The following is a 21,591-nucleotide window of genomic DNA, read 5'->3' on the forward strand; positions in this document are numbered from 1 at the left end:
TGCTGTGCGCTGGTGACACTCCGGGCTGCTGGGTGCTGGCCTTCACCCGGGCCTCCTGCCAGCCTGAGGAAGCTGCCATGGGATCCCCATTTTACAGATGAGGCCCCAAGACATGGGGTGGCTCCCTGACATGGGCACTGCCATTGGCACTAGGCCCGGCTCTTGCTCACCACAGCCAGGCCTCCCCTCTCTGGTCCAGCCATAGAAAGCGAGGGGCAGCCGGGACACTGGCCTAGTGTCCCCAACAGCCGCAGCCCCAAGCAAGCAGGGTGGCATCTCCCTGAAGCCGGGGCTCACAGAGCTTTTCAGCCTTCCAGGCTGTGGTCCCTGCAGAGCCGAGCCGGCCCCGACGCTCACACCTGCCCGTCTCTGCCCGCAGCCCCGGCAGGTGGTTGGTGTGGACCTGGAGTGGACACCGGTGTTCGTGGCTGGGGGCCGGCCCCGGCCGTCCCTCCTGCAACTTGCCATGGAGGGCCACATGTTCCTTCTCGACATCCTGGCACTCACGCAGCCGCCAGCAGGACAGGGAGCCCAGGCCTTCTCCCAGCTGGTGGCCCAGCTCCTCTCGGACCCGTCCATCACCAAGCTGGGTGAGCGAAGCCCTGGGGCCCCCTGCCAGTCCAGAAGACAAGCAGCCCGCACCTCTGCCCGACCCTTTCCTCCGTGCGCCCCGGGGGGTGCTGGGTGCATCTGGGGTCTGGTCCCCTCCCGCGAAGGTTCCTGCCCACAGGCTATGGGATGGCCAGGGACCTGCAGAAACTGGGCGCGTCCTGCCCCGCCCTGGCCCACGTGGAGAAGCAGGTTCTGGGTGGCGTGGACCTGCTGCTGGTGCACAGATAGGTGGGTACCACTGCCATGATCCGCTCACATGACGCCCAGGTAGGCCTGGGGCTTGAGGTCTGTTTGGGCCCCTCCACACCTTCCCCACGGCCCTGCCCTGCTTCCGCTGGGTTCCTGTCAGCTCAGCCTCAGTCACCAGGGCCCCGGAGCAGGGCCTGGCAGAAGTGGACCTGGCGTGCCCAGGGAGGAGAGGAGCCTCCTGGCACAGGCATCCCTGAGCCCCTGTGGGCCCTCATCTGGCGTGAGGGCACCTTCCCGGGACCGGTGCCCCAAGTTCCACTCAGAGCAACTCTGGGCGGGAGCCCCTGGGGGTGAAGGTGTGAGCCCCTGGGGGTGAAGGTGTGAGCCCCTGGGGGTGAGGGTGTGAGCCCCTGGGGGTGAGGGTGTGAACCCCTGGGGGTGAAGGTGTGAGCCCCTGGGGTGAGGGTGTGAGCCCCTGGGGTGAGGGTGTGAGCCCCTGGGGTTGAAGGTGTGAGCCCCTGGGGGCGAGGGTGTGAGCCCCTGGGGTTGAAGGTGTGAGCCCCTGGGGGTGAGGGTGTGAGCCCCTGGGGGTGAGGGTGGGAGCCCCTGGGGGTGAGGGTGTGAGCCCCTGGGGTGAGGGTGTGAGCCCCTGGGGTTGAAGGTGTGAGCCCCTGGGGGCGAGGGTGTGAGCCCCTGGGGGTGAGGGTGTGAGCCCCTGGGGGTGAAGGTGGGAGCCCCTGGGGGTGAGGGTGGGAGCCCCTGGGGGTGAAGGTGTGAACCCCGGAGCTGTCCCTAAGTGCAGCACCTGCAGCCTGCAACCCCCACATGGAGCCTGTCCTTGGCTGTGTCTGTTCCTTCTCCCTGTGTCTGCTGCACTGGCCACTGACAGAGGGGGCAAGGCCTCCTCCTGAGCCGCCACGAGGCTGGTGTGAGTGGGCGTGGAGGGCCGTCCTCCTCCAGGGCCCCCATGTGGCTGGTGTGAGTGGGCGTGGCGGGCCGTCCTCCTCCAGGGCCCCCACGAGGCTGGTGTGAGTGGGCGTGGCGGGCCGTCCCCTCCAGGGCCCCCACGAGGCTGGTGTGAGTGGGCGTGGCGGGCCGTCCCATCCAGGGCCCCCACGAGGCTGGTGTGAGTGGGCGTGGCGGGCCGTCCCCTCCAGGGCCCCCACGAGGTTGGTGTGAGTGGGCGTGGTGGGCCGTCCCCTCCAGGGCCCCCACGAGGCTGGTGTGAGTGGGCGTGGCGGGCCGTCCCCTCCAGGGCCAGGTGCATCACCTGCGGACACTGTCTTAGCAGATGCGCGTGGCGGGCATGCCAACCCCAGGCGTGGACGGGGCTGGTGTGAGTGGGCGTGGCAGGCCGTCCCCTCCAGGGCCAGGTGCATCACCTGCGGACACTGTCTTAGCAGATGCGCGTGGCGGGCATGCCAACCCCAGGCGTGGACGGGGCTGGTGTGAGTGGGCGTGGCAGGCCGTCCTCCTCCAGGGCCAGGCGTGGACGGGGCTGGGGGGCTGAGAGGCCTGAGCCTCCTACTGCAGCAGGTGCTGGGCCCGACCCTGGACAAGACGCAGCAGCTGTCCGTCTGGGACCGGAGGCCGCTCTGCGAAGAGCAGCTCGTCTACGCAGGTGTGAGGGGCGGCAGGAGGCGGTGACCCCTCCTCACACCCCACGGCCCTCCCGCCAGCTGCCCCGGAGGCTTAGGCCGACTCCCCACAGCTGCTGATGCCTACTGCCTGCTGGAGGTGCACCAAGCCCTGTGCAGAGAGCCCACCGCTTCCACCTGTCAGGGGACCTGGCTGGGAGCCAGAGGCCCAGGCACAGAGAGAGACCAGGGACACAGGAGCCGCCCGGCCTGCAGGAGGCATCGGCGTCGGCCGCACCCAGGTAGGCGCGTGAAGCCCCGCAGGGTCCCTTTGTTGGGACTCTTGGGGAAGGAGGTGTCTGTCCATAAACTAAGGACCTGCACAGAGACAAGGTCGCTAGGTCAGAGCGTGTAGAGGGGGCCCAGCTCCCCGGCCCCGGACCCCTGCCCCTGCAGTGAGACGGAGCAGAGTCCTGCATGACTGTTGTGGGGACCGCCCTTTACTGGGGCCACTGCTCAGGCAGAGTGCCCCCCTGACACTGGGCCTGGCAGGCCCCTCCCCGTGACCCCCACCCACTCTAGGCCACACGCACCCCAGACACACACGTGGAGGCCCCCCCAGTGTGAGCACTAGAGCCCCCTGGGGTGGTTTTGTTTCATTTTGTCTGCATTTCTGCTGGGCGGGTGACGGTGAGGCTGCCGGGTGGGTGACCGTGGAGCTGCTGACCGGGCCCTCACTGCAGGTCCCTGTGGCTGTGGCTGAGGCCACCATCCCTCAGGTCCCTGCCAGGGCCTTCCGCGTGGTGTGTGACAACATGCTTCAGGGGCTGGCACGGAGCCTCCGCTGTCTGGGCGTGGACGCGCACGTGCTGGACAACGGTGAGGACCACCGCGGGGCGGCCGAGGTGAGCGTGCGGGGAGGGGCTTGGGGTCCTCCCTAGGAGCAGCCGCCCCTGGCGCAGGTGTGCCCACCCCCAGCACCAAAGTCCTCCCTCCAGCTCATCCACAGCTGCCAGCTGTGCCAGGCAGGCTCTGGGAACGGGACGGCCAAGGATGGAGCCTTTGGGGGCCAAGGGGATGAGATGGTCCCAGCCTCCGCCTCGTTGTCCTGCAAAAGCAATTCACAGATAATGTAATTGAGACCAGTAATCAGTCGACCTTAAGAGAGACTATCTTATCTGGGTGGGCGCAGTGTCATCACACGGGCCCTTCAAGGCAGGAATGGGGCCGGGCGTGATGTCTCACGCCTGTAACCCCAGAACTGCGGGAGGCTGAGGCAGGTGGATCACCTGAGGTCAGGAGTTCAAGACCAGCCTGGCTAACATGGCGAAACCCCATCTCTACTAAAAATACAAAAATTAGCCAGGCATGGTGGTGGGCGCCTGTAATACCAGCTACTTGGGAGGCTGAGGCAGGAGAATCACGTGAACCCCAGAGGTGGGGTTGCAGTGAGATCACACCACTGCACTCCAGCCTGGCTGACAGAGCAAGATTCCAATCAAAAAAAAAGGAGGAATGGAACACAGAAGAAGCAGAAGAAGACAGAGAGTCAAAGCACAGGCAGGACTCCGTGGCCCATTGTTGACTTGAAGACGGAGGAGGCCACACAAGGAAGCCTCAGTCCAGCAGCCACAAGCAGCCAGGTTCTGCCAACATCTGACCAAGCCCAGAAGCCTCATAGGAGAGCCCAGCCACTCGCTCTGTGATTTCAGCCACAAGAGCCTGAGCAGAGAACCTGGTTTAATCCCCCAGACTTCTGGACTCCCACAGAACTATGTTGTAAGCTGCTAAGCTTTTAGTAAATTGTTAACAGCAGGATTAGAAAAATAATACGGATTGTGGTACCAGGAGTGGGGTGCTGGTGTAACAAACAGCTAAAAATATGGAAGTAGCAGCCGGGCGCGGTGGCTCACGCCTGTAATCCCAGCAGTTTGGGAGGCCGAGGCAGGTGGATCATGAGGACAGGAGTTCAAGACCGGCCTGGCCAGCATGGTGCAAATTAGCCAGGCGTGGTGCTGGTGGGCACCTGTAATCCCAGCTACTCGAAGGCTGAGGCAGGAGAATCACTTGAACCCAGGAGGCGGAGGTTGCAGTGAGCCGAGACTGCGCCACTGCCCTCCAGCCTGGGAACAGAATGAGACTCCATTTCAAAAACATAAATAAATAAATGTGGAAGTAGCTTTAGAATGAGGTAGTGAGTAGGTGGCAGAGTTCTGAGGATCACACAGGGAAAGCGGAGATGACCCTGAAACAGACGGTAGCAGAAATACGGCGTGAAAAGTGTTGAGGGTTAGGGATTGGAGGCGGGATCTTGGCAAACGCAGCTGAGACAGGTGAAGCCGAGATGCCCAGACCTCAGCCACAGAAGCGTGAGGGAGTCAGAACAAAGCCCAGTTGAGCAGTTTTCTCCCTCAGGGGCGTAAGAACTGGGGTAAGGTGGTATTTCTTCTTCATGACACATCTGGAGAGGTGTAGAATCCATCCTGAACCTTCTATGTGTTTAAATACTAGTTATGGGTAATCTTACCCATATATTTTCCTAATTTCTTTTATTCCCTCTATTTTTTTCCATCAGTAAGGAGTCAAACATTTTTCTAATTACTTTTTTTTATTATTTATTCATTTATTTTGAGACGGAGTCTCACTCTGTCGCCCAGGCTGGAGTGCAGTGACGCGATCTCAGCTCACTGCAACCTTCGCCTCCCGGGTTCAGGCGATTCTCCTGCCTCAGCCTCCAGAGTAGCTGGGACCACAGGCACCCGCCACCACATCCAGCTAATTTTTGTATTTTTAGTAGAGACGGGTTTCACCATGTTGGCCAGGCTGGTCTTGAACTCCTGACTTTAGGTGATGCGCCCACCTCAGCCTCCCGAAGTGCTGGGATGACAGGCGGAGCCCGGCAGTCTTTCCAAATCATGTGTTTTGTACTAAGACTCCTGAGTAGATAGTTCATTGTTTCATATAAGGATTATACCTGTTTCATTTTTCATACCTTCAAAAGGAGCACTACTAATAAATTGACGAACATTTTTTAAAAAGAAAAAGCACTCCCAGCGAGAGCCAGAGGGTGTGAGGGGCATGCCCTGACCCCGTGGGAGGACTCCGTGGGGCTGTGTCCTGCCGTCACACAGGACAACCTGGATGTGGAGCTGAGGAGACCTCCAGACAGCGTGGAAGGTGCAGCCTGGTCTCTCCCTGCTGCTTATGGTGACACGTGAGCGGAAAGAGAGACTGAGGGGAGAGCTTTTCAACAGAAAGGAAGTAGGACTCGGTGATCTGGGAAGCTGCCAACAGCGTGACCTGAAAAGCTGCCCGTGCGGCTGTGCCGGAGTGAGGGGCCGAACACGCGGTCAGTCTTCAGAAAGCCCAGGGCATCAGCCCTCGGCCGCCTCCACAGACCCTGAAGTGACCAGGACACGTGCCAGTGATGCGCGCCACGCCCCGTCCTCCCGGACGTGGGTGGTCAGCCGCTGCGAGCACGGAGGCCAGGTCTTCCTCGTAAATCTGTTTTCCTCCTGCTGGCTCGTTCTCTACATCAGCCAGATGAGCAATTTTGGTGCTGGAGGTGGTTGCAGAGAAAAGTCTCACAGATGAGTCGTCTGCACCGGTTCTGGGACTCCTGGAATCGGTTGTCATACTATTAGGTTTAGGGACACAAAGGTCCAGTTTCCAGTAGCAAAGACGGCACAGCAGTCCGTGCCGAGATGCCGTCAAATGCTTCAGATACTGCCAAGGGACAGCCCTCATTGGGAACGGAGAGGAGGAGGGATCCTGAGGGGGCAGGTATTGACCACTTCAGAGGACTGCGGTCCAGCTACTGGGCGCAGTGGGACGGGCGGGTCGCTGCTGACTGCCGGGGAACGTGGGGAGGGAGGCGAGCTCACACGTCACGCTCCACGGGAAGGACCTGCAGGCTTCTGCGCCTGTCTCCTGTAGCTGCAGAATTAAAACAGCTGAAAACCGTGCCCAGAGCTTCATCCTGTGAGCAGCTGAATTACAACAGAAATTACGCCCCCAGTCGCTGTTACTGATCTCTGTCCACGTCACGTTAGCTTCCGTCGTCTCTGAACTTGCCTTTCTCTGATGGCCGATGAAGCTGAGCATCTTCCCAGACGTTCCGTGGCTGTTCACACGTTCTGCCCTAAGAAAGGCCTGCCTGCGCGGCGGGGAATCGGCTGGGAAGCAGCTCCCGGACTGACGGAAACTCCCTAAACGATGAAGGTGCTTTGCTGCGCTTAATCTTCACAAACACTGAGGCTTATGCTGGACGTCGCTTTCCATCCAGGACGCTGGAATTGCGGTACATGCCAGGCAGAGGGTGTCGATGTGACCACCCCCCAGTAAAAGCCTCAGGCGATGAGTCGAGAACGAACTTTTCAGGCAGACAACACTTCACACGTGTCCTTATGGCTCGTTGCAGGAGCACACCGCGCGTCGCTCGCCTGGGAGAGGCTCTCGGGTGCCCGAGCCTGGCTTCCTCTGGGCTGTGCCCCGTCCGCGTGCCTTTTTCCTTTGCTACATGGCCGTGTACTGTTCACTGACGTGCGTCTCAGCCAGAGCGTGGCTGTGTGCTGGGTCCTGGGAGTGGCCCTGAGTCACTGTCACTCTCAGGTCCTGTAGCTGCAGGAGACTGAGTGACACTAAACCTCAGGGTGATCTTGGGGACCCTCATGCCTGGTCGTCTTTTTCTTTCTTTAAGAGACAGGGTCTCGTTTTGTCAGGCTAGAGTGCAGTGGTGTGATCGTAGCTGACTGCAGCCTCAAAATCCTAGGTTCAAGCATCCTCCCAACTCAGCCTCCTGGGTAGCTAGGAACACAGGCACACGCCACCATACCCAGCTAATTTTTAAAATTTTTGTGGAGACAGGCTCTCGCTGTGTTGCCCAGGCTGGTCTAGAACTCCTGGAGCGATTCTCCTGCCTCCGCCTCCCGCAGTGCTGGGATTACAAGTGTGAGCCGCTGCCCCCGGCCTGGAGTTTTACATGACGTCACACTGCCCAGATTCCTCTGGCATCATTGCTCATCCTCGTGTCTGGTAGGGTGAGCACCCACCTTGTTCTCCTTCAGACCTTTGCCCTTTCTGTATAGGTTTAGAAACAACTCACCAGTTCAGTTTTGCTTGGAACTGCATGGACTCTATAAATCAATTTAGGGAAACATGACATTTTTAAGATATTGAGGCCAGAGGTAGTGGCCACACCTACAATCTCAGCACTTTGGGAGGTCAAGGAGGGAGAGTTGCTTGAGTCCAGGAGTCTGAGACCAGCCTGGGCAACACAGCGAAACATTATGGCCGCCTAGGGGACTGAGGTGGGAGGATCACTTGAACCCAGGAGGCTGAGGCCGCACAGTGAGCCATGATCATGCCACTCCAACCTGGGCAACAGAGCTAGACCTCGTTTAAAAAGACTCATAAATAAAACAAAACGATACTGAGTCTTCTCTTCATGGATAATTATCTAACTCTTCCCTAATTCTTCTATTCTAACACTTTTTTTTTTTTTTTGACAGAGTCTTGCTCTGTCGCCAGCCTGGAGTGCAGTGGCTCAGTCCCAGCTCACTGCAACCTCTGCTTCCTGGGTTCAAGCGATTCTCCTGCCTCAGCCTCTCGAGTAGCTGGGACTACAGGCGTGCAGCACCACGCCCGGCTAATTTTTGTATTTTTGGTAGAGATGGGGTTTCACCATGTTGGCCAGGATGGTCTCAAACTCCCGACCTTGTGACTCGCCTGCCTCAGCCTCCCAAAGTGCTGGGCTTGCAGGCGTGAGCCACCGCGCCCGGCCTCTTTCTGACACATTTAATAACCTCCATAAAGATCTTGTATGTCATTTGTTAGATTTCAACCCAGGAACTTTAGGTTCGTGCTGCGTTTATAAATTGTGTGGTTCTATTTCCTGCTAAATGCCCCTAAATCTTTCTGAATTGTTGCCAGCTATTCGGGTTTTCTTCATACACATCACCTGCAAAAAGTGAGGGTTTTCTTTCTTCCAGTGCAGTCCTCGTACCTTCCCTTCCCTTACTTCAGTCACGGTCTGCAAGACAGTGTCGAATAGAGCTCTGGCGGCGCCGTCCTTACCTTGCTTCTGATTTAGAAAGGAGCGTTTTAAAATGAAACAGGGTGGCCGCTGGATATTCTGTAACAGGCTGAGGAAGGTCCCCCGTGAATCCACATTTGCTGTAAGTTTTTGTTCTAGATGAATATCGAATTCTACCCACCTAGTGCTTTCCCGGCAGCTACTGAGATACTCAGGATTTTTCCTTTAATCTGTGAATGTGATGAATGACGTGATTAACTCTTTGAATTTGGGACTAATCTTTCCTTCCTGGGTTAAATTCAACTTGGTCTGCATGGTGACCCCCCCTTTTATTTTAGATGGAGTCTCACCCTGTCACCCAGGCTGGAGTGCAGTGGCGTGATCTCAGCTCCCTGCAACCTCTGCCTCTGAAGTTCAAGCGATTCTCCTGCCTCAGCCTCCTGAGTAGCTGGGATTACAGGCATGAGCCACCATGCCCAGCTAATTTTTGTATTTTTACTGGAGATGGGGTTTCACCATGTTGGCCAGGCTGATCTAGAGCTCCTGACCTTGTGATCCGCCCACCTCAACCTCCCAAAGTGCTGGGATTACAGGCGTGAGCCACAGCGCCCGGCCCATGTTGCCCTTTTTAATACATTGCTGCCTTTGGTCTGTGATTTTTTTCTTTTTCTTTTTTTGAGATGGAGTCTTGCTCTGTCACCCAGACTGGAGTGCAGTGGCATGATCTCAGCTCCGCAGCCTCCACCTCCTAGGTTCAAGTGATTCTCCTGCCTCAGCCTCCCAAGCAGCTGGGATTACAAACGTGTACCATCACACTCAGCTAATTTTTGTACTTTTAATAGAGATGCGGTTTTGTTATGTTGGCCAGGCTGGTCTCAAACTCCCAACCTCAGGCAGTCTGCAGCCTCGGCCTCCCAAAGTGCTGGGATCATAGGTGCGAGCCACCACACCTGGCATGGTCTGTGATTTTTTTTTTTTTTTTTTGAAGTGGAGTCTTGCTATGTTGCCCAGACCGGCCTCGACCTCCTGGGCTCAAGTGATCCTCCCACCTCGCTGGGACTCTAGGCGTGCAGATCCGCACCTGGCCTGGCCTGTGATTTCTGTTTAGGAACTTTGTATCCAACTTCATGAGTACATCTGACATGTAATTTTCCTTTCTCTTTTTTTCTAGCCTCATAAATATGTTGGGAAGTTTTCTCTCTTTTTTCTGCAACTCTTGAGTAATGGTTAAATTATCTGCTCCTGAAATCGGCTCACTTCCCGTGAGGCTTTCTGGGCCTGAAGTTTTCTTTGGGGAGAATGCTCTGATACTGATTTTTATCAACAGTTATAGAACCAATTCGCGGTCTGCGTCTTCTGGAGCACATTTGGTAATTTGTAGTTTTTCTGGAATGTGTCCACCTGCGCCAGCACCTCGAACGCGTCAGTGTAAGCGGCTGGTGTTCTCTGCCGAGGCTCGGCCCCGCCCGCAGCAGCTTCGCTCTGCTTCCCGGCTGCTTCCCGGCTGCTTCCCGGTGCTCTCGTGATCGTGCGGAGATGTGTCAACTGACTGCCTTTTAAAACGACCAGTGTTGGCTTTGTTGGTTCTTCCTATTGCATTTCTGTTTTCTGTCTCATCCATTTCTATTCTTATCTTTAGAATTTCCTTCCTTTTGCTTCCTTGGGGTTGTTTCCAATGGCGTTGCTTAGCTCTTTAATTTTCAGACTCTTATATTTTATGATATGTAAATATTTGAGGCCACCAGGCGCGGTGGCTCACGCCTGTAACCCCAGCACTTTGGGAGGCCGAGGCGAGCGGATCACGAGGTCAAGAGATCGAGACCATCCTGGCCAACATGGTGAAACCCCGTCTCTACTAAAAAATACAAAAATTAGCCGGGTGTGGTGGCACGTGCTTGTAATCGCAGCTATTCGGGAGGCTGAGGCAGGAGAACTGCTTGAACCCGGGAGGTGGAGGTTGCAGTGAGCCAAGATCGCACCACTGCACTCCAGCTTCGTGCCTGGCGACAGAGCGAGACTCTCTCTCAAAATACGCATATATATATATATATTTAAGGCCATAAATTTTTCTCAAAGTATTGTTTTCACTGCCTTCTATCAGTTTTGGTGTGTAGTGTTTTCATTTTTAGTTCTAATAAAGTTTTAATATCAATTATGATTACTTATTTGCCTTTGTTCTTTAGAAGGCTGTTTTTCAATTTCAAAAAGCTTGGATCTTGGGGCTTTTTCCTTACCTTTTTAAAAATGATTTCTAACAACTTCAGGAACATAGTCTGTATATTTCCAGTTTTGGAAATTTCTTAAGATTTGCCATTGAGCCAAGTAGATGATCCTTTTCATAAATGTTCCACATGGGCTGTAAAAGGATACATGGATTCCCCTCCAGTCATTCTCTCTCTCTCCGCCGGCCCCCCCGCCGCCGCCCGCTCTCCCCTCCCACTGCCCCACCCCTAACACACACACTCAGTGGATCCAGCTTGCCAAATGTGTTGCTCAAATCATCTTCTTTTTTTTTTTTCTCTGGAGATGAAATGTCAGTCTCCCAGGCTGGAGTGCAGTGGCGCGATCTCGGCTCACTGCAATCTCTGCCTCCCAGGTTCAAGTGATTCTCCTGCCCCAGCCTCCCAGGTAGCTGGGGTTACAGGCGTGCACCACCACGCCTGGCTAATTTTCATATTGTTAGTAGAGACAGGGTTTCACCGTATTGGCCAGGCTGGTCTCAGACTCCTGACTTTGTGATTTGCCCGCCTCAGCCTCCCAAAGTGCTGCGATTACAGGAGTGAGCCACCGCGCGTGGCCTAAATTATCTTTACCCTATTTACTTTTCTGCCTGATTCTCCCAGGAGAGCCATGCTCAAGCTTCCAGTGACGGTGCATTCATCAAACTCCATGCAGTTACGTCGGCGTTTGCTTTATATGGTTTAAAGTTATGTCAGTAGATGCATATGCATATTATTAGAATTCTGATATCTTCCCGTTGTGTGGAATCTTTTTATAATTGTGAGGTGACTGTCTTTGACCCTAGTAATGCTCTTTGCTATAAAATATGTTTTAACTAACATTAATACCATTTCTCCAATAGTCTTTGGTTATTAGTATTGGTAGACAACGTTCATCCTTTCACTTTCAACCTTCTTTTATATAGTAGGTGTCTTTCTTGGAAACTCTCTCTGGTTGGATTTTTTTTTTAAATCTGGTCTGTCTTTGATTTTTAACTTATTAATTTAGTCCTCTTACATTTATTGTAATTATTGATGGAATCGCGGTTAGTCACACTGCCGTGATTTGTGCTCTTTGTACAACTTCTCCTATTTTTTCCCCTTCTTTTTTTAACGCTTTTAGCGTTTGTTACCTTCGTTCTGTTTTTCCCTCGGTCAGTTTGAAAGCGGTAAATTCTATTACATTACTTTCCTTGTTTTCTTAAAATACGCATATTTTCCCATGGATTTATTTCCTTTCTTTGTTGGGATTGGCCTAGAAATTTTGTTGTTTTTTTTTTATGAGACAGAGCCTCACTCTGTCACCCAGGCTGGAGTGCAGCGGCGCGATCTCGACTCACTGCAGCATCTGCCTCAACCTCCCAAGGCGCCGGGCCACAAGTGCGCACCGCCGCAGCGCCAATGTGGGCATCGTCAGCAGACGTGGGGCTTCGCCACGTGGGCCGGGCTGCTCTCCGCTTCCTGACCTCAAGCGATGCTCCTGCCAAGTGCTGGGATTATTCATGAGCCACCAAGCCTCGCCGAGAAATGTTAACGTGTAAATTAGGGTGAACAATATCTCAAGTTACAGTGAAGTCAGGAAACTTACTTTCTGTTTCATATATTTCAGTAGTTCTTGGGGTACAAGTGGCTTTTGGTTAGGTGGATGAATTGCGTGATTTTGTAGTCTGGTATTTCACTGCAGTCACCAAATAGCATATATTGTAACCAATACGCAGTTTTTTTATCACTCCTGCGTATCCCCCGTGTAGCCCCCGTGTAGCCCCGTGTAGCCCCGTGTAGTCCCCGTGTATCCCCGTGTATCCCCCGTGTAGCCCCGTGTAGTCCCCGTGTAGCCCCGTGTAGTCCCCGTGTAGCCCCCGTGTAGCCCCCGCGTAGTCCCGTGTAGCCCCCGTGTAGCCCCGTGTAGCCCCCGCGTAGTCCCGTGTAGCCCCCGTGTAGCCGCGTGTAGCCCCCGTGTAGTCCCCGTGTAGCCCCCGTGTAGTCCCCGCGTAGCCCCCGTGTAGCCGCGTGTAGCCCCCGTGTAGTCCCCGTGTAGCCCCCGTGTAGCCCCCGTGTAGCCGCGTGTAGCCCCCGTGTAGCCCCCGTGTAGCCGCGTGTAGCCCCCGTGTAGTCCCCGTGTAGCCCCCGTGTAGTCCCCGCGTAGCCCCCGTGTAGCCGCGTGTAGCCCCCGTGTAGCCCCCGTGTAGCCGCGTGTAGCCCCCGTGTAGTCCCCGCGTAGCCCCCGTGTAGCCGCGTGTAGCCCCCGTGTAGCCCCCGTGTAGCCGCGTGTAGCCCCCGTGTAGTCCCCGTGTAGCCCCCGTGTAGTCCCCGCGTAGCCCCCGTGTAGCCGCGTGTAGCCCCCGTGTAGTCCCGTGTAGCCCCCGTGTAGCCCCGTGTAGCCCCCGCGTAGTCCCCGTGTAGCCCCCGTGTAGCCGCGTGTATCCCCCGTGTAGTCCCCGTGTAGCCCCCGTGTAGCCCCCGTGTAGCCGCGTGTAGCCCCCGTGTAGCCCCCGCGTAGTCCCGTGTAGCCCCCGTGTAGCCCCCGCGTAGCCCCCGCGTAGCCCCCGCGTAGCCCCCGCGTAGCCCCCGTGTAGCCCCCGTGTAGCCCCCGCATAGTCCCGTGTAGCCCCCGTGTAGCCCGCGTGTAGCCCCCGTGTAGCCCGCGTGTAGCCCCCGTGTAGCCCCCGTGTAGCCCCGTGTAGCCCCCGTGTAGCCCCCGTGTAGCCCCCGCGTAGCCCCCGCGTAGTCCCGTGTAGCCCCCGTGTAGCCCCCGTGTAGCCCGCGTGTAGCCCCCGTGTAGCCCCGTGTAGCCCCCGTGTAGCCCCGTGTAGCCCCCGTGTAGCCCCGTGTAGCCCCCGTGTAGCCCCCGTGTAGCCCCCGTGTATCTCCGTGTAGCCCGCGTGTAGCCCCCGTGTAGCCCCCGTGTATCTCCGTGTAGCCCGCGTGTAGCCCCCGTGTAGCCCCCGTGTATCCCCCGTGTATCTCCGTGTAGCCCGCGTGTAGCCCCCGTGTAGCCCCCGTGTAGCCCCCGTGTATCTCCGTGTAGCCCCCGTGTAGCCCCGTGTAGCCCGCGTGTAGCCCCCGTGTAGCCCCCGTGTAGCCCCCGTGTATCTCCGTGTAGCCCCCGTGTAGCCCCGTGTAGCCCCCGTGTAGCCCCGTGTAGCCCGCGTGTAGCCCCCGTGTAGCCCCCGTGTAGCCCCCGTGTAGCCCCCGTGTATCTCCGTGTAGCCCCCGTGTAGCCCCGTGTAGCCCCCGTGTAGCCCCGTGTAGCCCCCGTGTATCCCCGTGTAGCCCCCGTGTAGCCCCCGTGTATCTCCGTGTAGCCCCCGGGGTATCTCCGTGTGGCCCCCGTGTAGCCCCCGTGTATCCCCCGTGTAGCCCCCGTGTATCTCCGTGTAGCCCGCGTGTAGCCCCCCTGTAGCCCCCGTGTAGCCCGCGTGTAGCCCCCGTGTAGCCCCGTGTAGCCCCCGTGTAGCCCCCATGTATCCCCGTGTAGCCCCCGTGTAGCCCCCGTGTAGCCCCCGTGTATCTCCGTGTAGCCCGCGTGTAGCCCCCGTGTAGCCCCGTGTAGCCCCCGTGTAGCCCCGTGTAGCCCCCATGTATCCCCGTGTAGCCCCCGTGTAGCCCCCGTGTAGCCCCGTGTAGCCCCCGTGTAGCCCCCGTGTATCCCCGTGTGGCCCCGTGTAGCCCCCGTGTAGCCCCGTGTAGCCCCCGTGTAGCCCCGTGTAGCCCCCGTGTATCCCCGTGTGGCCCCGTGTAGCCCCCGTGTAGCCCCCGTGTAGCCCCGTGTAGCCCCCGTGTAGCCCCCGTGTAGCCCCGTGTGGCCCCGTGTAGCCCCGTGTAGCCCCCGTGTAGCCCCCGTGTATCACCGTGTGGCCCCGTGTAGCCCCCGTGTAGCCCCGTGTAGCCCCCGTGTAGCCCCGTGTAGCCCCCGTGTAGCCCCCGTGTAGCCCACGTGTAGCCCCCGTGTAGCCCCCGTGTAGCCCCGTGTAGCCCCCGTGTAGCCCCCGTGTAGCCCCCGTGTAGTCCCCGTGTAGCCCGCGTGTAGCCCCCGTGTAGCCCGCGTGTAGCCCCCGTGTAGCCCCCGTGTAGCCCCGTGTAGTCCCCGTGTAGCCCCGTGTAGCCCCGTGTAGCCCCCGTGTAGCCCGCGTGTAGCCCCCGTGTAGCCCGCGTGTAGCCCCCGTGTAGCCCCCGTGTAGCCCCGTGTAGCCCCCGTGTAGCCCCCGTGTAGCCCGCGTGTAGCCCCCGTGTAGCCCCGTGTAGCCCCCGTGTAGCCCCCGTGTAGCCCCCGTGTATCCCCGTGTAGCCCCGTCCCTCCAGCCTCGTTGTCGCCGTGGCTTTCTGCGGGGTCTGGACCCTCCGGCCTCGTTGTCGCCGTGGCTTTCTGCGGGGTCTGGACCCTCCAGCCTCGTTGTCGCCGTGGCTTTCTGCGGGGTCTGGACGCTCCAGCCTCACTGTCTGCATTTCTGCCTTAGATCTGGGATCAGTCATTTCTCCAGAGAGCTCAGGCTCCTTTCAGTGTGAAATGAACGTAGAAACCAGTGTGGGCACAGGGTGCTCCCAGCTGCAGGACTGGGCCTTGTCTCTAGGCCTTTGCAGTGGGCAGAGTGCGGAAATACATGTTTTAAAAAATATATAACCTACATCAGAAATTCATCCTGAAGCCGTCCAGGGGTTTTCCCGTAAGCTTAATATCCTGAATTTTTGTATCTCCTTTGTCAGCTGAAAACTCTAATACTGAAAAAGTCAACAAAATGGAACGTGTGTTACACTGCGGTGCACAGAAAGCTTTGGAGTCGCGTGTCAATCCTGCAGCAAGAGGGGGTCGTTGCAGCATATTTTTCATTCCTGATACGTCATTAGCTCCCTAGAGCTATGGGGTCAAGTGCTATGTGTTCAAATATCCGGAGTCTCTTGGAATACCTGTGTGTATGTTTTACTTCATTTTCTTCTGCTTTTGAGGGATGGCTTTTTAAATTCGATTTCGTTCGGAATTGTGAACAACGTTTGCATGGTGCCAAGATTAAATCTGCACGATGAGGTGCCACCCAGGCCCCGGGCTGCAGGGCTCCTCACCACCCAGACCCCAGGCAGAGGCCGCCCTGGGGGACATGGGGCCTGGGGGGCGGCGAGCAGAGGTGGCCGGACCCAGGAGCACGGAGCTGCCCCCTCACCACCGGTCTCCCCTCCCGCACAGGTCGCCAGGCTGGAGGGGAGGATCATCCTGACGTCAGGGCAGGCCGACCACACGGTGAGCACCCCACGGATGAGCCCGAGGGGCCCGAGCCCCCCCTTCCCAAGCTCCCAGCCCCTCGGCCACCCCCACCTCGCGTTAGCGTGCCGTGGGCTGGACCCCGGCGCCTCTGCCGTACCCCTGATGGGCTGAGAGAGAGCTCCTGCCCCGTGCTGGTGGACGCGGGCTGGGCCTGGGCAGGTGCCAGCCTCCGTGCTGCCCCTCAGCAGCCTGGCCGTGCCTTTGCAGCTCCGGGCCCAGGTCGGGGCTGGCCGCTGCCTCCTGGTCGACGGCTCCCTGAGGGCCCAGCAGCAGGCCAAGGCTGTCCTCAGGCATTTCAACGTGCGTGTCACCCACGCAGACATCTTCAGCCGCTGCCAGGTGGGTCCCGAGTACCCGTCCGGCCTCGGGCTGGCACTAGATCGGGGGTCGGGGTCCGGGGCCGGCAGTTGGCAGGGCCACAGGATGGCACGGCCCCAAGCAGGCGCGGGTTTGCATTTGGGTAACTCCCGCCGGCCCCCACGGGGCTTCTGGCAGGCGTCGAGGGAAACCGTGGCCGTCGCTGCAGGCTGGGTGGGTCCCGCCTTCCAAAGGCGACACACAGAACGGCCTGCATCTCTTGGTGACATCTAGCGAGGTCTGGGCAACAGAGTCTCTAAGTGGGAGCTGCCAGACCTCAGTGGACATCCGTGGGGAGGCGGAAGGTGGCCCCGGAGCCCCACTCGCTTCTCTCCTTCCTGTCCCCAGTGCGGGGCTGGGCTGAGTCAGCTGCCCGGGACCCTGGAGTGGCACTGTCCAACCATCTGGCTTGAGCCCACTGGGCACCTGGGCATGGCCGGGGGGAGTCGATGCTGCCTTTTGCCCCTCCACTCCAGGCCAGGATGACGCTGCCCTCGGCATCAGGGTCTCCGTGGGCAACATGAGAGGAGGGGGACTGTGGGGCTGTCCTGGCTCTCGGAAGCTCCCAGAACATTCCGGAGTTAGGGCCACATCAATATTCCGCCAGAGCAGCAGGTCGTGGCTGTTCCTTTAAGCCCAGTTTTGTTTTGTGGGGGGACGGAGTCTCATTCCACCACCCAAGCTGCAGTGCAATGGTTCAGTCTCAGCTCACTGCAGCCTCTGCCTCCCAGGTTCGGGTGATTCTCCCACCTCAGCTTCCTGAGTAGCTGGGATTACAGGCATGTGCCACCACGCCCAGCTAATTCTTATATTTTTAGTAGATATGGGATTTCACCATGTTGGTCAGGATGGTCTCGAACTCCTGACCTCAGGTGATCCACCTACCTCATCCTCCCAAAGTGCTGGGATTACAGGCGGGAGCTACTATACCCAGCCTCCCAAGCCCAGTTTTTTGGGGAAGTTTTGAGACCCCCTCATGGAGGGAGACCCCCCTCATGGAGGCCACTGCCAGGGTCCCTGCTGGCACCTGGGCTGGGTAGGGAGGGGCCCTGAGCTCAGCTCCACAGTATGACCCTCAGGGGTGCCCACCTGGCTGAGCAGACAGACGCAGCCCTGGGCCTCCTGGCGCCGCCCTCCTGCCTCTGAAGCCTCAGGCTGGGCCCGCTGGGTTTGATGCAGGAAGGAAAGAGGGAAAGCCGTGGCTCCGGATCTGCAGCCGGCCGTGCACCTGAGCACACAGGCCCCTGGACCTCCCGTGGCCCCTGCGCTGGGCTGACCCTCAGGCCCCACTGCCCTGCGGGGACAGCGGCCTCTGCCTCAGGCAGCAAGGAAGTGCGCTGCCGGGGCCTCTCCCTCAGCCTTGGGCTCCGGGCGGCAGGAACCGCGTCCGCTGCCTCTCTTTGTCTGTGCTCGGCCGGCAAGCGCTGTAAAGACCCCAGGATGTCCGGGACGCCTGGGGAGGCATGTTAATGAGCTTTTCAGAATCCGACGGCTGCGTTTTCTTGAGAAAACAGGAAGTTGGATAGCTGGGAGGAAACCCCTGCTGGAGCCCCTGGCAGCCGAGTGCTGGTCAGCGCCCCTGAGGACCCAGGCCAGGCGCAGAGGGGCGGCCGAGCCCTGCGTGGAGAAGGGTGTACAGGGTGTGAGGCGGAAGAGCGGACGTTGGCCTGGCTGAGTGGACGGGAAGGGGCTTGGCGGTGGGGGGGAGCTGAGCAGGTGGGAGCCACCCGGCCCCGTGTCCGCCCTGCCTCTGCTGGCTACTGGCAGCTCCGGCTGCTGATGCCACTCTGGCACCCACACCCTGCAGCCCCCAGGCCGCCCCTGCCATGGCAAACAGGAGCGCCAGGCCCAGGAGGCCTGCAGGTTCTGTGAAAGAGCAGGCCTGGGAGGGGTCAGGGCCAGAGCCACACCCGCCTTGGGGGCCAGGAAATGCACAGCCCCGAGGGGTATAGCACCTGCCGTCCAGGACCAAGGCGGTGAGGGAGGGAGCAGCTGGGTCTCAGAGACGCAGCAGCCAGTGGGGAGTCCAGCCCGGAGGGCACCTGGGCCCTGGCTGCAGCCCTCAGCCACCTGCCACCCGTGCCAGCCCTTCTGTGTGGGGCAGGATCCCACGACTGCCCAGCCCGGGGTCCTGCAGACATGGGTCTCTCTCAGTCAGCGTGCATAGCCCACAGATGCTGGGTGGGGCGCAGCGAGGGGAGAACCATGTGTCCCACAGGGGCTATGTGGCCGCCTGACCTGGGAGCAGAACACACGCTGACGGCCAGAACCCAAGCCCCCTGGTGCAGGAGTGGTGCCAGTCCACGCAGAGCCCTGTGTGTGGGCCACGTGTGACGTCAGGTGGGAGCCCAGATGGGAGGGAGGCCCTTGTCAGGGCTGGGACCCTGGTAGGCCCTAGCAGGGTGTCCTTGGGCAGGTGACAGAGAGCTGTGGGGAGAGGCCCCCCGACATGCACGAGGGCCCCGCAGGGCCAGCGAGATGGTGCCAGGAGGGCAGGAAAGGAGTCTCGTCTCTGAGAAGCTGCGATGTCTGTGTTGAACCCAGCCTTCCAGGGCACCAGCTTGGTGGAGCTCGCTTTGCATGAGCATGGCAGCCAGCTGGTGGCCCAATGCCCGCAGCCCAGGGTCCCATGTGTGCGCCTGCCTCCTTGGCTCTGGAGTCCCGAGAGGTGCTTGGAGCGTGGAGGGCCAGGGCCCCAGGCCACACGTCCATGCTGAGCATGTGCTCTGGAAAGTTATTCCTAGGACTGGGCAGGCTCAGGCCACATTCCCACCACCCGCTCCAGCAGCCCTGCAGCCGAACCCTGGGAGCTCGGCCTGAGTGGGCAGCCGGGAACACCACTGACCAGCCACCCCACGCACTGGCAGCCCCGTCCCTACCCTAGGGGCCAGGGGAGGCCCCGTCCTCAGGGCCAGCAAGGTGGGCACAGACAAAGCAGCGGAGGCTGGGCCCAGCTCCACGTGGCTGCAGACCCCAGCCCTGCCCCTGAGGGCTGCTGACCGTCACTGGCCAGCAGATAGCATCACGCTTAGGCTGACCCAGCAGCAGAGATGGGCCCTCTGCCCCGGAGCTGCCCCCAGGGCCTGGCTCTGGGCTTGGTCACAGGATCTGAGGCTCACAGCCTCCGCTGTCCCCCAGCTCTGGCCAGAGCCGGCCACCTCCCTGGAGAGCGCCTGCTGCCTGCCTGACTTTCCATTTTCTTCTCCTTCCTCTGACTATTTTGGTGCCGTTCCCGGAGGGAAAGCCCACTGGACGTGCAGTGTCTCCAGTGCGAGGCTGGGGCGCTCTCCGGGTGGCGTGGCTGAGCCCAGAGACAGGCCAGGGACCTGGCCAGGGGTCTGTGCCACCGCCAGCTCTACCACTCAGCAGGGACCCCGAGCGGTGGGAGTCCCGGGTGCTGGGGTTGCTGGCTTTCTGGTAGCATCTGCCCACGTGGGTTCCTGAGCCAGGCAGGGAGGGGCTCCCCTCAAGGGAGGATGGACCACCAGCCCAACGGGGCTGTGAGTCTCAAGTAGAGGGCAGGGCTGTGCCCTCTGGGGCAGGGTGGGGGTGGGGAACATTCCTAGTGCTGTCCACCATGGGAAAATATTTTATCAAAGAAACTTGAGCTTAAAAAAAACCCTTACCACGAACCCCTGACATGGCCAGGCATAACGTCTATTTTTACCGTCCCCAATCCTCACCCCCCAGCGTGGTTGGGGAGCGGGCTGCCGTCCCCACGGAGACATGTCCTGAACCAGTGGCGTCAGCCCCTCGGAAGTGGGCATCCCAGGGGGCCTCAGTGACCCTGCGTCCAAGGGCTCCCAGGCAGAGCCGGCCATCGTGGAGGGGATGGGGGGCAGCCGGGGCCCAGCTCATGGGCACCTTGGAAGCCCTGCAGGGCTGGGCAGGGACACTGCGGAGGGTGGTGGACACCAGCCCAGCGGAGAGGGGGCCAAGGGGGTTCTTAAGGAGGGGACGGAGTGGGCTGCAGGGCAGCTGCCCCCAGCGTTTATACTCGGTACTGCGGCCAGCCGTGGACAGGGGCTTCAGAGCCCAGACCCAAGACCCAGCCAGGGGGCCCAGGGCCACCCGCTCCTGCCGCAGGCTTGGAGACCCTCACATTTTCTGTGCTTAGCTGATGGGCAGAGGGACAGTCAGGAAGAGGTGCAGCGGCCACAGACCCCACCCCTCCCAGCCTCTGTCCCCCTCAGCCCAGACTCCATTCCCACACCGGCACCCCATGTCACACAGGCACGCAGGGTGCAGGACTTCCTTCCACTGCTCCCAGGGTGTCAGGAGGAAGATGGGCCCTCCAGCCAGGGCATGGAGCTGTAGGGCTGATGGCCAGAGGGCCGTGCAGCCCCTCCTCAGGTGGCCCCAGGGCCTGGCTCCTGCTTCAGCAGCCGGGGGTCAGGGACAAAGAGGAGGGGATGGCACCTCAGGAAGCTTAGTGCAGCCCCCAGGGCTGACAGGAGGGTGGTCAGCCAGGGGCCCAGCTGGTCCCTCCAGAAGGCCACCCACACCACCTCCCCACAGCCTTCTGGGTTGGGGACCCTCCAGCCGTGATTCTCAGCCAGAGTCCAGCCTAGGTTCCCACCAGATGGCCCCTGGAGATGGAGGACCTGGACCCACTGGCCCAGGGGCTACAGGCTCCTGGTGACCCAGATCCCACCTGGTCACTTGAGGAAGGATCCTGGGCCCGGGTGGCAGCCGCCCCACACCCTTCACAGCTGCTACCAGATGCCCGTCCGTCGGGAAACCACGGCACCTGGCCTTCCCCACATGCCCTGACCCTCCCATGATGTCACAAGCATCCCCCATCGTCCTGGGTGAGCGGCGAGGCCATGTGGAGCCCCCTGTCGCCCGCCCACGCCAGCATCCCCCTAAGCCGGGCCCCTGCAGGTAGCCTGGGTGAGTGGAGGGCTTCCCTGCACCGGGTCCTCAGGAGGAGCAGCCTCCCTGGGAATGTTCGGACATGTGGGGTGTGGGTGGACATTGGGTGGCCTGGACAGTGGGGCTGGGAGGCTTCTGAGCAAGCATGGCTGCGTGTCTGGGCCAGGGCAGACTTACCCTCCGCAGGTTGAGGGGTCAGCGGGGATGGTGGCCCCAGGTGCCAGTCAGGCCTCCGGGGTGGGCGCAGGCATTTCCCTGGAGCTGGGGGGAGGGGGCTGGGGTACCCCATCACTGACTTCAGGGAACCCAGGCCGAGTCTGAGGGCCATGCAGCCCTCCTCAGGTGTCCGCGGGGCCTGGCTCCTGCAGCCCCACTGTCAGCTCAGCCTGGATGGATGGGGTGGGCAGGCTGGCCTCGGGGGGTCAGGGGTGCAGGCAGAGGGACCGGCCATGGCCAGGTTCAAGGAGGGGA

At 59.8% G+C, this 21,591-nt stretch overlaps 1 protein-coding gene across 1 annotated transcript in view; it reads left to right on the forward strand.

Annotated features, from left to right (window-relative positions):
• EXD3 (exonuclease 3'-5' domain containing 3) overlaps nucleotides 1-21,591 on the forward strand; it is an 80,957-nt gene that overhangs the window by 49,838 nt on the left and 9,528 nt on the right. Inside the window, 10 exon segments of the mRNA XM_064366070.1 lie at nucleotides 380-590; nucleotides 731-840; nucleotides 2,093-2,120; nucleotides 2,288-2,422; nucleotides 2,513-2,563; nucleotides 2,566-2,680; nucleotides 2,931-2,940; nucleotides 3,122-3,283; nucleotides 15,811-15,864; nucleotides 16,096-16,227. Of these exon segments, the coding sequence (XP_064222140.1) occupies nucleotides 380-590; nucleotides 731-840; nucleotides 2,093-2,120; nucleotides 2,288-2,422; nucleotides 2,513-2,563; nucleotides 2,566-2,680; nucleotides 2,931-2,940; nucleotides 3,122-3,283; nucleotides 15,811-15,864; nucleotides 16,096-16,227 (1,008 nt within the window).

Source organism: Aotus nancymaae, unplaced genomic scaffold (genome assembly GCF_030222135.1).
Source record: "Aotus nancymaae isolate 86718 unplaced genomic scaffold, 86718_ANA_hifiasm-v0.15.2.pri h1tg000063l, whole genome shotgun sequence".
Classification (NCBI taxonomy): domain Eukaryota; kingdom Metazoa; phylum Chordata; class Mammalia; order Primates; family Aotidae; genus Aotus; species Aotus nancymaae.